Genomic DNA, 14,032 nt, shown 5'->3' on the forward strand with positions numbered 1-14,032 from the left:
GTGAATAAGAGTCGCAATTCCACAGAACTCTAGGTAAGTGGAAATAAAAATCATTATTTGTCTAATAGTTGCCAGGTGGGCACATGAATCTTGGTCTATCATTTTTCTCCCTCCCAGTAACTGATTACCTTGTCCACACACAAACTACCAAATACCTCTTATTACTCTATCATTTTCTATGCATAAGTGGCGTCCTCAGTCCATGAACAATTACTCCATCCTAAATAAGCAAAACAGGATGACACTAGTTTGTATCAATCGAACTTGCAGCAAAATAACTATCTAAAGAAAATAAAAATTGGGCCCTCCATGTTAGAGAGCACATTTTTAAATTACTTAATTATATTATGTCTTAACACCTCCTGCTCGGATATACCATGATGGAGTTATGTGCCATCTCATATGGTAGCAGAACAGGAAGAGGTCCTAGGTTCGAGCCTCAGCGCCACCCATATCAAAAAGAATTTTCACGTGCTTGGCTCATGAAAAGACTCATGGCAGCACTTGAGGGGTTGTGTTGAGACATAATATAATTATGTAATATAAATAGACATAACTATTTCTATGTCAATATCTTAGCAGGCAACAGACTCTAACACCTGTATCATACATTACCCATTTGACTCCTACACTACATGATTGTGAGAGGATGATGGGCAGCAGGGATAACTAGTGGAATGCAGTTATCGGCTTTCTTTAAGAAACGATGAACACATTACATCTAGCAACAACTAAAATAAGTGCTAGCATATATGAACTAAAATTCAAGACTACTCAAGTGAAAAGAGTGTATGTCAAGTGATGAACAATATAGAAGAGAAACAGCTTTGATCGTCTAAACAAGCAGCCTATTGCCTAAGAGGAGAAAGTCCAAAATAGAAAATGTAACATTTTACCTTTTCAGCAGCTGATATGTTGCTTCTTCCTTCAGCCTCTCTAGCAGAAAGGGCTCCAATACCGGTAGAAGGCAAGACTGTAACATAGAGCAAGTATGGAGAAATGATATTATACAACAATTTACAGAGACAGTAAATACCTAGCACATGCAAGATACAATCAAGGGTGAAGGAGCAGGGACAAACGAGGTACTTAAAGTTCCCTGCAAATAGTTGCTAGATCTCCAGACTGTGATCAATGCAATTGGTCGTTAGGTTGTAAACTAAATTATATAAACACTACAAATATGCTGCTTAAACAATTTTTAAACACTTCATGCACCGTCTAATATAGATAGAAACAACAATGTTTCAGTACAAAGTCTCATCATTCTTCAGAATTGACTTGCAGGTGCCAACCCAACAAAAGGAACGAGGAAGCAGCGATACATGCTAAAATAGAACATGATTAAAGACAGTATTCTATTGAACTGAAGTGTGCAGAGGAAGACATATTCTGGACTTCAAATGCTAAAAAGCTCCAAAAAGATAATGTCTCACATGGAGGGGTTTGCATCTTGATGGGTGTTCACCTATGGCCCAGACCTCCTATTTGTTCAGCGAGGATATTGATATCTCATACCAACTTATCTTAGATTACATCCACAATATGAGCGCTTTTTTACTTTTCCACCTTTACGTGAAGCAAGGAAAGCAGCATCAACGGAACAGCTACTAGTTGAAAGCATAACCCTGAACTATAAGAGTTATATTAACTATGCGGCTCTACAGGTCCAATTGTTAGACTCTAGAGTGGTTTATCCATTAAGTCAAAAACAAAAATAGAAGAGTTCCAAATGAACAATCATCCCCAAATGTCGATTCATTTAAACAAGAAACCTACGACAGAAGCCAGTTTAACAAGAGACCCAGCACAATACTATCAATTCCCTATGCGAAGGTTAAGTGTAAATGCGTAAACAAAGAATTCTATGGAAAGCTTCCCTGCTTCCTTGGCTCTGCTCACTCATATACTCCCTTGCCCAGGTGGGACCGGTTTTAAAACTAAGGGTTGGGAGGAGCAAAAGTGATTTTTTTCACTTCCAATTGGTTTGGATAGGAGAGGAACAAGCGAGGGCAGGCTACTCCACTTGAGACGGTAGATCATACTACCTACTTTGTATCTTACACAAGGAACATGACGATACTGAAGCAGTGTATCCATACTGTGCATGTTGCCTATGAGTAATCAATATATTTAGTGATTTACCTGATTGAAATACAAGTAGTTTCCCTCCGGTGCGTTTCATTGCCAAGAAAGAAGCCTAAAGTAACAAGCAAATAACAAAAACAACAAACGTATTATTCCAACACTGATTTGACTTAAATTACTCACCTGCATGCAGTAACACAATAATGCATAACACAAACTTTCAATGTCTATATATCATTCCATAGCCTTAAATCTTCTTTACTCCAATCTGCATGCATGAAAACTATTTCTTTTGTCTAAACTACTAAATGACATGTGCATTGCAAATAGAATATCTGCCATTCAAGCGAGCTCTATGTATCTTCAAAGCCAAGAAGTTAATAGCTAACTTTAAGGAGAGTGGGAGAAAACTTTTTTCATTATAAAAGGATAATTGAACAAAGCACTTGGTTTTTGATAACCAGTGGAGCAAAGTACTTAGTAACAGAAAGTAGATAATAAATCATTAAACATTAAAATATTTTATCCCAAACAAATTTGTGGCTTTACATCACTCTGACATTTATGCAACAAAGCTATTGCTTTTAAAAGCACTGTAGAAAACTGCCGCTGAAATGGTTCCAGGATTATCGAGTAGTATGGTCAATGGTTACCTGCGGATGCCCAAGGAAAGCTAGGAGATATCCTCTTACCATGCGGTAAGAGAGTGACCAATGGCATTAACAGATTATTGGTGAATGATCTGTGTCCTGTCTCTTTAAGTTTGTTGACAGCAATTATCTACGGATTTTCCCAAGTTTATCATGTAAAGTATCATACCTTGACTGCAGCACCAAAAGCTGAATCAGCAGTCCTGTTATGTTCGAACAATGTTGGGATGTTTTCTAGGAGAAGCTCTAGATGTTGACGACACTGGAATGCAAAGATATAACCACTTTCACTGGGCACAACTGATATGCTTTAGCCATTTTCTTCCAGAAAAAGGAGAAAGAAAATAAACAGAAAGTCAACATTTTGCAGGACCAACCTCTGAGAGTTGCACAATAACATCGCTCTGAAGGGGAGTGTAAACATCTTGGACATCAGGGACGATAAGCATCAATGGCTGCAAACACAGAATCGGGATCAAAAACATAGATTTGTGATCAAATGAGTATGCACTTTTACTTCAAAGTACATCAAACCTATGTTACTCGGACTCTTCAACAATGTTGTTGGGTGCGCGTCGGATCCTCCAAATTTAGTGCATTTTTGGAGGATCCGACACGGGTGCGGCAGCACTTTTGGAGAGTCCGAGCAACATAGCATCAAACAACTTGCCACAATCTTAATTTGCACATTGGTATCAATCTCAAATTTAAAAAAAAGTACCATCATTTCTTTTACAAAGTAAATTAGTTTATGCATACCAATAAGAGAACCCACTTCAAGGTGTATTTAAAAAGTAAGAAGCAAAAGAAAATAAAATAGATTAAATAAAAGAACGTCATCATATCAGAAACAACTAGATGGGAAATAGAATGCAGATATTCCAAGAAGAATAAACACAAAACTGCAAAATCAAGGACAATGGAACAGGACTACCAATAAAGGGAGACCATAGCAGCTGAGGAATAACTCTCCTGAATACTGGCAAATATTCTTTCTCATATTAAACCAATGAATTATCAATTACCAACAGACCAGACAAAAGTAAAATGAAATAAAGCCATTTTGTTCCTTTTTCTGAAACTACTCCACTCCCTCACAATCTATTGGCTAGATTTTTATTTCATTTATAATTTACCCGAGAAAATGGGAAATGTATTCAACTAAAACCTTTGGCTACATTTACATAGAATCTAACAGGAAATAACTTTTAGAAAGCTGCGCAAACATTGTATCCAGATGTCTAGTTTCTACATTTAATTTTCCATCTGAGAGAAACTGTGAGTCATCATACACATAAAAAAGAAAAAAGACAATAAGTATTTGGTGATTTTGAAAAAGCACTTTTTGTTTAATTGGAACAGAAGCTATATCTAGCAGAGTAGATGCATTGCCAGTGTGTAAAACCTGCTGCAGTGCTCGTTTTAGATTGTAAAAATGGATAGTCGAGTCAAATGTAGCAATCCCAACCAATGTTCGAGGACCTTCCTGCAATAACAAGTTGTCAACATCAGAGACAGCTCATATATTCTCCCGATAAATGATGTACATTAAAAATCAAACCAACCATAATAGTGCAAGATAGCTCAAATAGCAGAGTATCATGATCACTAACTTCCATAGACCCAGTTAACCCATCCTTTGACAAGTAAAAGGCAATGTCTAACCACCTGACTAATATCTTCCCTCATGATTTACATTAGATTGATGTAGCTCCTTTTTACCAAATCATGTTCTAGTGAATTCAACTAGGACACATGACTTGACTTGATCACAAACTGGGTGAATTTTTATTTTTTTTTGATAAGGTAAATTGTATTAATCAAAAGGAAGAGAACTCCCGTATACACGAAGTATACCAAAGACGTAGAGAATTTACATCAGAATATGATTTTCTACAAAAGACGCCCAATCTTCTATACAAGTAGGGGCTAAATGAGTGCACCAAAAAGCGATCAAAGATAAAAGACTATTCTTAAGATGTGAAAAAGGAGACTCAATCTCCTCAAAAGCTCTCCTATTTCTCTCCCCCCATACTACCCACATGAGAGCTAACGGGGCGAACTTCCACGCCTTTTGCTTTCTTCTTCTACGAAAACCGCCCCAGCTATGTAACATTTCCTTTACAGTGCTTGGCATCACCCATTGAACACCAAAAAGATTCAGGATTGCCCTCCACAAAGCAGAGGACACAGGGCAATGCAACATAAGGTGATCAACTTCTTCCCCTGAGCTTTTACACATGTAGCACCAACTAACAAGTGTAATTCCCCTCTTTCGGAGATTTTCAGCAGTCAAGATCACTCCCCTTGCCGCTAGCCATGCAAAAAAGCACACCTTCGTGGGCGCCCTAGGAATCCAGATCGAGGATTATGGAAAAGTGGTCTCCTCTCTCACCAACATACTCGGGTAAAAGGACTTTACGGTGAACAAACCATCGCCACGCAAGCCCCATCTCCAAGAGTCGCAGGATGGCTGGAGCCTGTCTTGCCCGTATAGCAGTGCCAACAAAACTTGGAGCTCCGCAATCTCCCAATCTTGCATGTTCCTCCTGAATGAGAAGTCCCATACTACCCCCTTCATGCTCCTTGCGAATCTGTTGGACCATCAGTTCCTTCTGGTTTGAAACTCTGAAGACGTGGGGGAAGGAGACCCTCAGAGTATCCTCTCCACACCACCTATGATGATTCCAAAAGCTGATTCTCCTTCCATCTCCCACCCTGTAAGTGATATTGCCACTGAATGCTTCTCAATTCTTCATGATACTCCTCCACATGCCACACCCGAAAGGTGTTGTGATCGCCTTGGTCCTCCAACCCCCTCCCGTTGAATCGTACTTTTCTACTATGACCTCCCTCCATAGAGCATGCTCTTCTACCCCGAATCTCCACAGCCACTTTCCCATTAAAGCTCTGTTAAATACCCTAAGATCTTTCACTCCAAGTCCACCCCACTTCTTTGGGGAAGTGACTGTCTGCCAATTCACTAGATGAAACTTTCTAGTTCCATCCGCCGCATCCCACAGAAAGTTCCTTTGTGAAACACCTCTCCCTCATAGAAACGCACTCAATGCAGACCTCAATTACACATTCTGCCCAATAAATCGAGGTTCACCACACCATATCATAAAGGACTTAAGACAAACTTGAATTTCCTCAAGTCAAAAAGCTCAGAAACCGATATCAACATCTCAAAGGATAGAACGGAAAAACTAGTAGCTTGTACATGTTTATATTAACACTGAACTTCCAGCCACTTCAACAAATTTAATATGATAATGAAGTTGTTTCAAAAGGATTTCCACTCAAAAAGACAGGAACACATATCCTAATCTGTCCTTAATGTAAAGACATTGTCAATTAATGAACTAAATAACCAATAATAAACCAACAGACTTACAGGAAGATCAGAAATAACTTGGCTTATTGCACTGCAAGCAGCTGCAGTTGCACCAGTTTGTATGGCATTCATGGAGACATCAATAAGGAAGAAATATACAGCAGGCATCGGATCGCGCAGCTGAAACAAAATTTCCAAGTTATCACTTGAAAAATCAAAAACATTAACAGCCTATATCAAGGAAAATCACTGCACCAAGAACAAGAAGTGCATCCATAATTGTAAGCTGATTGAAAAACCATAAACAAAGAGTAGTCTTGAGCTAAAAGCATGATTGATTGTCTATCAATAAACATCTCAGTCAAAATAGAATTAAACGTGTTCAACCCATCACCACAACCACCAATCCCTTTTGCTGTCCACAGATCTTGCATCTCGGACCAGCAACTTGACAAATCAGCCACAATGTAGTATATCCCTTTGCCTTGTCCCTACCTTCCTCTTTTCTCTCTTCACATAATTATTTGCATTAGTTTAAATCTTAGTAAGTATTACTTAAAAGAATTATTAGAGCAGAACTGTTTCCTCCTCAAGCCTATTGAAGAAGATAAGAAGTTCAAGATGACTATCGATATAAAACTCCGTTCCTCTTAAATAGGTTAAACTAGCAATAGAACAGCACATACATACTAATGAACTACTGATGAAAAACCATACGTTAGCAAACATTTCCAATGGATATAAGCACTAGGTGACGTGCAAACTTCCCTAAATATCAAAACAAATCTAGATAGCAGTTGAAAGCTCTTTGCTCTCTTAAGTGAATGATAACCCTTTGCTTGGTGTTCATTTTAAAGACGGTTCTACTTCAATAAACTCATCCAACCATGCCACTAATCAAGGTGTGCAAGCTTGGAATGTAAATTTCAAATGACTCTACATCAATAAACTTATCCAATCATACCACCATATCAAAATCCAACAAAAGGTCACCAACCGTATATTCCTTAGTAGCTACAAATTCAACAGTTCCTCGGCATAGTTCTGGCCTTTCATCAGCATCTCTACGCCTGCCATCTGGACCTAAGTTGCAGTGATAATCACGTGGAGTTTCATTGGTATATCCTGCAAAAAAGATGTCAAGCATATGGAAAATTAAAAACTTCACAATTTCATTCAAACTTCAATATTGGGAATTGGTAAGAATTTTCATGTTCAGATTCTGTCTTAATTTTATCAGTTGCAGCTATTAGTGTGTTTCTTATCTTTTAGGATTCATTGCACTATGAAAAGCACAATGCCAGTTTTTAATCATGAAATTCTATGGTTTCCTGCTATATTGGAGTCATACTTATCTAAAAGGAAAAGTGAGTTTGGAAATAAGATGCATCTTGCACTGTTAATTGAGTGGAAGCAAGAGAAACTCACTAGAAACCCAAAACAGGAGGCATTTAAGAGTTTTTCTTTTTCTTTAGTTGTAACCGTACTAGGAAATACACTTTTGATTCAAGAGTTTGGAGAAATTATGTCCAACTTTTATTGTCCTCTTGATTAAGCTTTTGTCATTTCTACTGCTTTATGCAGCCTTGCTGTGGTATTCCAAGAGAAGTTTTAGGTGGATTTCTTAGACATCTTCCTTATCACTGTTCTCCAGTTCTCTGCAGCTGAATTGCTCATTCTTTATCTAAGGGTAGACCATGTCCAGCCTCTGTTCCCACCAGTCCTTGAAATCCAATTTTTCCTTCTACCACTACATCACTTTTCCTATATGGCTGTTATGCCACTACATCATAGCAACAATACAGGGAATCAGCCATTGTGATGTTCAGGGTACGGTAATACTGTTCACCCAGCCCAGAATAATACTTTAATAACTCGCACTAATACAGGCAATCAGCCCATTATGTTTTGCGCCAATCCAACCACCAAATAATCCTCAAACATCAAACCAGCTGTTGAATCTATAAACTTCTGCTGCCAATTTATAACCAAAAAATGTTTTCCAGAGAATGAGATCGTCAAATGTATGCTTAAGTACTTAACACTAGAATCAATCTTCTAATACAAGACAAGTGCCCAAAAAGTTCCTCCTTGGTATGACTACTGCAGTGGGACTCATTAATATGCCTCAAGTGTGTCAACAAAGTACATTATATTTCAGGATACTTTACTCTCTTTTGTCTCGTGAAATGCAAAGAATGATGATTCACGTGAGGTCAGTTGATAAAGAAGAATGTTCTTTAGAAAGCTAATTTATTAATAAGTCTAATTCGAGCAGAACTTAGGACAAGAAAATTCTTGTTTCAATGTTTGCCGTTTCATATCCTATATTTCTTACATGTTGTCATGCACACATGTCAGACTCGTATCCTTGTCCGAGTCTGTGTCCACGCCCCCTAGGACAAGGATACGAGTCTGACTAAGTTTATCAATAAGCATGCTCTGAACTCCAAGTATTAAGTTTGGCAGAAAAGAATTTATTCATACCACACAAGTTACAAGTGAAACGTCTTCCCTGATCAATGAACTTCACAAAAGGATTTATGTAGCCTTTGCAACGAAAGCAACGAACAGGACCACTTTCCCCAAAATCAACAACCTATCAAACAATGCAACATGTCATGTGAGAAGAAAGTAAAGACACCAACACAAGTATTTTCTCACTTAACGTAAGCAACGAGAACCCAATAACAGCTGTTTTCCTCCTAATGGTCACAATAAGGAGTAGCCATAAACCAAAATATGTAAGAAGCATACAAAATTCAGTTGATACTTCACACAATTCCATAAGGTCTACCTGCTACTCAATTTTATCCCTGTTATAGTCACAAAAAGAACATGGGAAAAAGCATCCCACTAGCACCTAGGAGGATTTTCATTGACACAATATATGAAATATATCATAAAGCTAGTCAAGTATGCCAACCAAAACCAAAGAGATCAAACTAATCATCCACCAAACTAGCATCATCCACAAATTTCACTACCATCTCATATAAGCAAAAACTTGCACTAAAAGGTGTTTCTTTAGTTCCAGCAATGTTACAGACTAGTTAATTGTCATGTTAACTGTCTTATTTCAGCTCTCCTCTCTCTTTCTGTGATATATGAGCATTTCCCTAGCCTTCTTCCCACCGCCAATAGATCTCTTTTAACTCTTTGACTAACTACAGTTCTTTGCCCGTATAGCATAAGATGCATCTTTAGTCCCACCACCTGCTTCAAGCAATTTCTTCCCGCCTAATAGCACTAAACACTAGGGCTGACATATCAAATGCAACAACTAATGTTGAATAACTAATTAACTCTTTCAACACATGTTAATGTTCTTTTAGCATGGATGGATGGCTCTGATCAACATAGAAGGAACTTGAAAACTTACATATGAGACTCAAATATCGAGGAAATAATATGCTAGAAGCCTAACAAAAGGAAACAAGATAAATATGAAATGTCTGGCAAGAAAAATGTTCACAAGGAGAAAGGGTGAATTACTTCAATGGGCTCTTCACACGGATGAGGAAGAGCAAAAGGTTGGACCAACAAAGCCAACTGCATTGCAGAGGTCGTCAAAAGGTCAACGGTGCATGGAATCTGTTGAACAAACAACAAGGACCAATCATCTACTATCAGTTCCCATGGTCAGAATTTTTTGGTCAACAAGCATGCACTTCCCAAGGAACAAGAGAAGGTATAAATACACAAAATCCATTAGATGGAATGGTAATGTACAGATACACAAAAATATAGTGAAGATGATGCACCTGATTAATAGTACACCTCATGTACCGTGGGCTGCAATTTCCAGTATCCCTAACGATGTAGTCACTGGTGGCAGGCTTCAAGAGAGACGGGAAATAGAAGGACATTAGAAAAAGAATAAGGAAAAGAAACTTCAATTGATATGAACCTTGGCTTCTTTTTTCTTATAGTAAATTTATATGAACCTTTACAATACACTAGGATTATTATTTACGGAAAAGCACAGCTCATAAGGCAATAAACACAATCCCTGGAAACCGTAAACAATACTTTGAAGCAAAACAATTTATTTCCTGCAACTAAGATATAATTTACCGGAGGGGGGTTGGCTTGGTTGCCTTGACGAGTTGCGTGCAGGATTACTGCAGAATTTGGAATTGGGCGCGGAACTTGATCGGAATCAATGTTTGATTGCCCAGTTAATGCAGATCCAGCATAACCCATAGAAGGAATTATTGCAGTCTCTGCTTGATTTGAAAGTGGCGGCATCATCCCAAACATCCTAGGTGGTTGCATTGAAGCAGGTACAGCAGAAGGTGGAGCCACCTATAAAACCGGTAAATTCATCATAAATACCTCATATGAAGTGGAAATATAGTACAAGAAGCATACAAAAAGCAGGACCAAGTTCAAAAGGCATACTTGAATCTACTTGATCCAATAACTTAGTCATCATGGTTGTAGGATTTCATTAGGAACAAGGAAGAAAAGTACTTTTAAAAGCACCATGTTTATAGGTGTTGCTTTTTTTTTTGGCAGAAGATCAGTATGCCACTTCCAATTGCATACAGGACAGGTTGATTTTTTTATTCTTTATAGCATCACTTTTCTCTCTCTACAAACTTAAGCATTTAGATGAAATGATCACACACTTCAAAATGATACCAAAGCAGGAAGAGGTCCTAAGTTCAAGTATCACTCACAGCCACCCAATTAAGCAAAAGAATTTCCATGTACTTGGCCCATTGAAAAGAATCAGGACAATACGTGAGGGGTAGTGTTGACCACATAATTAAGTAGATAATGTTGGGATTTTAAGCTTGTGTAGCTTAAAGAGGGTGAATGAAAAATAGAGGAAAAAATAAAATATTTGAGTTTCCCTCCTTGACAAAGGGACATTGTCCCATATTAGAGGAAGAAAAGGCTTTTGATGGGTATATATATAATTGCTCTTCTTCTAGCTCTTAAAGAGTTAAGAAGAAGGCAAGCCTCGCGCCGTCGTCGTCGTCGTCGCTCGCTCGGCTTCGGCTTCGGATCGATCGATTGATTAATCTTTTTGGACAAAATTCCTTTCAATTATTTAATTAATTAATTAAATAATTAACGAAAAATTCAATCCGGAATAACCCATAACCCGCGACCCGGTCCGGTCAGGCCCGTTTTCTTTCCCGAATTATTTTAAATCCATTAGGGTGTTAGTGGCACTAGCGGCCGTGTATTGTCTTGAAATCCATCAAATGGATGTTAAAACAGCTTTCTTAAATGGAGAATTAGAGGAAGAGATTTACATGGAACAACCTGAGGGTTTTGTGGTTCCTAGTAAAGAAAAGAAAGTGTGCAAACTTGTTAAGTCGCTTTATGGACTTAAACAAGCACCCAAACAATGGCATGCCAAATTTGAGGGTTTAAAATCAATGAGTGCGACAAATGTGTTTACATTAAAAACACTCCAAGTCATGAAATCATTGTTTGTTTATATGTTGATGACATGTTGATAATGAGCAAAAACATGACAGATATAAATGCTACTAAGCGCATGTTGGCTAGCAAATTCGATATGAAAGACTTAGGAGTTGCTGATGTGATCTTAGGAATCAGAATTCACAAGACTCCACAAGGTCTAGCATTATCACAGTCTCACTATATTGAAAAGGTACTTGACAAGTTCAAGTATTTGGATTTCAAAATTGCCAAGACTCCAATTGACGTGAGTTATGCACTTCAAAAGAATGAAGGTGAAAGTGACTCACAACTGGACTATGCAAGAGTATTGGGAAGTTTGATGTATATCATGAATTGTACGCGACCAAATATATCATGTGCTATTAGTAAACTGACTCGGTTTACAAGTAATCCCAATCACATACAATGGATGGCAATGAAACGAGTTTTGGGGCATCTCAAACATACCCAAAATTACGCTTTGCATTATAACAAATATCCTTCCGTGATCGAGGGATATAGTGATGCAAATTGGATCACTGGATCATCTGAAGTTAAATCCACGAGTGGATATGTTTTCACAATTGGGGGTGGAGCAGTGTCTTGGAAATCATCCAAACAAACATGCATCGCCCGTTCTACAATGGAATCTGAATTCATAGCTTTAGATAAGGCTGGTGAAGAAGCTGAATGGCTCCGGAATTTCTTGGAAGATATTCCATTTTGGCCCAAACCTTTGGCACCTATTTGTATACATTGTGATAGTCAAGTGGCAATAGGCAGGGCAGAGAGCGTTATGTATAACGGAAAATCCCGTCATATACGACGGAGACACAATACCGTTAGACAACTACTCTCTAGTGGTGTTATCACAATTGACTACGTAAAGTCAAGAGATAACGTATCGGATCCACTTACAAAAGGCCTATCTAGAGAGGCAGTTGAAAGATCATCAAAGGGAATGGGGTTAAGATCTAGGACAAGTCATCATGGCGGTAACTCTACCTAGCAGACTGGAGATCCCACGAGCTAGGTTCAAAGAGATCAAACAAAGTTATGAATGACGGTTGAACATTGTCAAATAACTCAACCCATTCTCGTGATGAAGACAATGTTCAGAAATCGAGGTAAAGCATTAAGGCTTTTTGATGAGTCAACAAAGCTTAAAGGTTTTTTTAATGATTTGCTAAGTCTGGCAGAAAATGACCAGATAGTGTGTCTATAGGATTACACGTTTAGAAATCACCTATGTGAGTGTGAAGTGTAAGCCACTTCAAGGGGAATGAAAGTAAAGGCCCATTCTCTAAGCACTCATGAAACCAGGCGGTGTTCATGGCTGAAACGAACACAACCGTGAGAACCATAGATGGTTAAGGATTGATTATGTGACTTATGTTGTCTAGGTATACAACAAAGCTCGACGGTTCAAAGATATCAAATCTACCGATTGACCGAGTATATCCGATATAAGTTCACTACGGAAAGTTCAAAGGGAAACCTAATTATCCAGATGCAATTAAGTCTTGCATGTAAAACACACACGCGTCCGTGCATTCCTTTATTTTTTAGCCATTCCCCATTCATGTGGGGGATTGTTGGGATTTTAAGCTTGTGTAGCTTAAAGAGCGTGAATGAGAAATGGAGGAAAAAATGAAATATTTGAGTTTCCCTCCTTGGCAAAGTGACATTGTCCCATATTGGAGGAAGAAAAGGCTTTTGATGGGTATATATATAATTGCTCTTCTTCTAGCTCTTAAAGAGTTAAGAAGAAGGCAAGCCTCGCGTCGTCGTCGTCGTCGTCGCTCACTCGGCTCGGCTTCGGCTTCGGCTTCAGATTCAGATTCGGATTCGGATTCGGATTCGGATTTGGTGAAAGATCGATTGATTGATTAATCTTTTTGGACAAAATTCCTTTCAATTATTTAATTAATTAATTAAATAATTAACGAAAAATTCAATCCGGAATAAACCATGACCCGCGACCCGATCCGGTCAGGCCGATTTCTTTCCCGGATTATTTTAAATCCATTTTCCCGCAATATTTCAAACAACCCTGTTCCAACAGCCATGGCTGTTTCTGAAAGGTTGCAAACCTTTTCGGAAACAATGCCAGCAACTCTATAAATAGAGTTTGAATCCCAGAATCTTTCCTTACGAAATTTTCGGAGCTGCTTCTTCTTCTTCTTCTGCACAAAAAATCCAGTGTGTTTTACAGCCTTCGAGTGGCTCGTTGTTCACCGGCGTTTGGTACCAACACTTCGGTGAGTTAAATCGTTCTATCCTGGGAGGATATATTCCAGCACCTCGGGTACTTGAGGGGAATAATTTCCTTAAGGACACACTGTGTATTCAGTGGGCTCGATTTATTCCTATACTGTTTTTTTTTTCAGAATTTATTTCGTTAAATAAGTATTACTAACTTTCTGTTTTGTTTATATATTTCAGAAAGTTTAATTGTTTATTACAGCAATACAGAAATATAATAATCTTAAGGAAATTATATTTATTATATTCTGTATTTTGTTTGTGGAGA

General features: G+C 38.2%; 1 protein-coding gene across 3 annotated transcripts in view; it reads right to left on the reverse strand.

Moving 5' to 3' along the window:
* Positions 1-14,032, reverse strand: part of LOC107787821 (protein transport protein SEC24 C) — a 31,147-nt gene that overhangs the window by 10,214 nt on the left and 6,901 nt on the right. For all 3 annotated transcript variants that reach the window (XR_012697959.1, XM_075227830.1, XM_075227829.1), the window contains exons 4-14: positions 10,153-10,383; positions 9,840-9,914; positions 9,571-9,669; positions 8,563-8,674; positions 7,073-7,200; positions 6,136-6,255; positions 4,144-4,224; positions 3,116-3,193; positions 2,908-3,000; positions 2,146-2,200; positions 897-973 (exon numbers count right to left, since the gene is read on the reverse strand). Coding sequence is in view for 2 of the 3 variants with exons in the window: in XM_075227830.1 (XP_075083931.1) it covers positions 897-973; positions 2,146-2,200; positions 2,908-3,000; positions 3,116-3,193; positions 4,144-4,224; positions 6,136-6,255; positions 7,073-7,200; positions 8,563-8,674; positions 9,571-9,669; positions 9,840-9,914; positions 10,153-10,383 (1,149 nt within the window). In the remaining variant the exon portion in view is untranslated. The remainder of the gene's footprint in view (positions 1-896; positions 974-2,145; positions 2,201-2,907; positions 3,001-3,115; positions 3,194-4,143; positions 4,225-6,135; positions 6,256-7,072; positions 7,201-8,562; positions 8,675-9,570; positions 9,670-9,839; positions 9,915-10,152; positions 10,384-14,032) is intronic.

The sequence above is a fragment of the Nicotiana tabacum genome, chromosome 13 (genome assembly GCF_000715075.1).
Source record: "Nicotiana tabacum cultivar K326 chromosome 13, ASM71507v2, whole genome shotgun sequence".
NCBI classification, from domain to species: Eukaryota; Viridiplantae; Streptophyta; class Magnoliopsida; order Solanales; family Solanaceae; genus Nicotiana; species Nicotiana tabacum.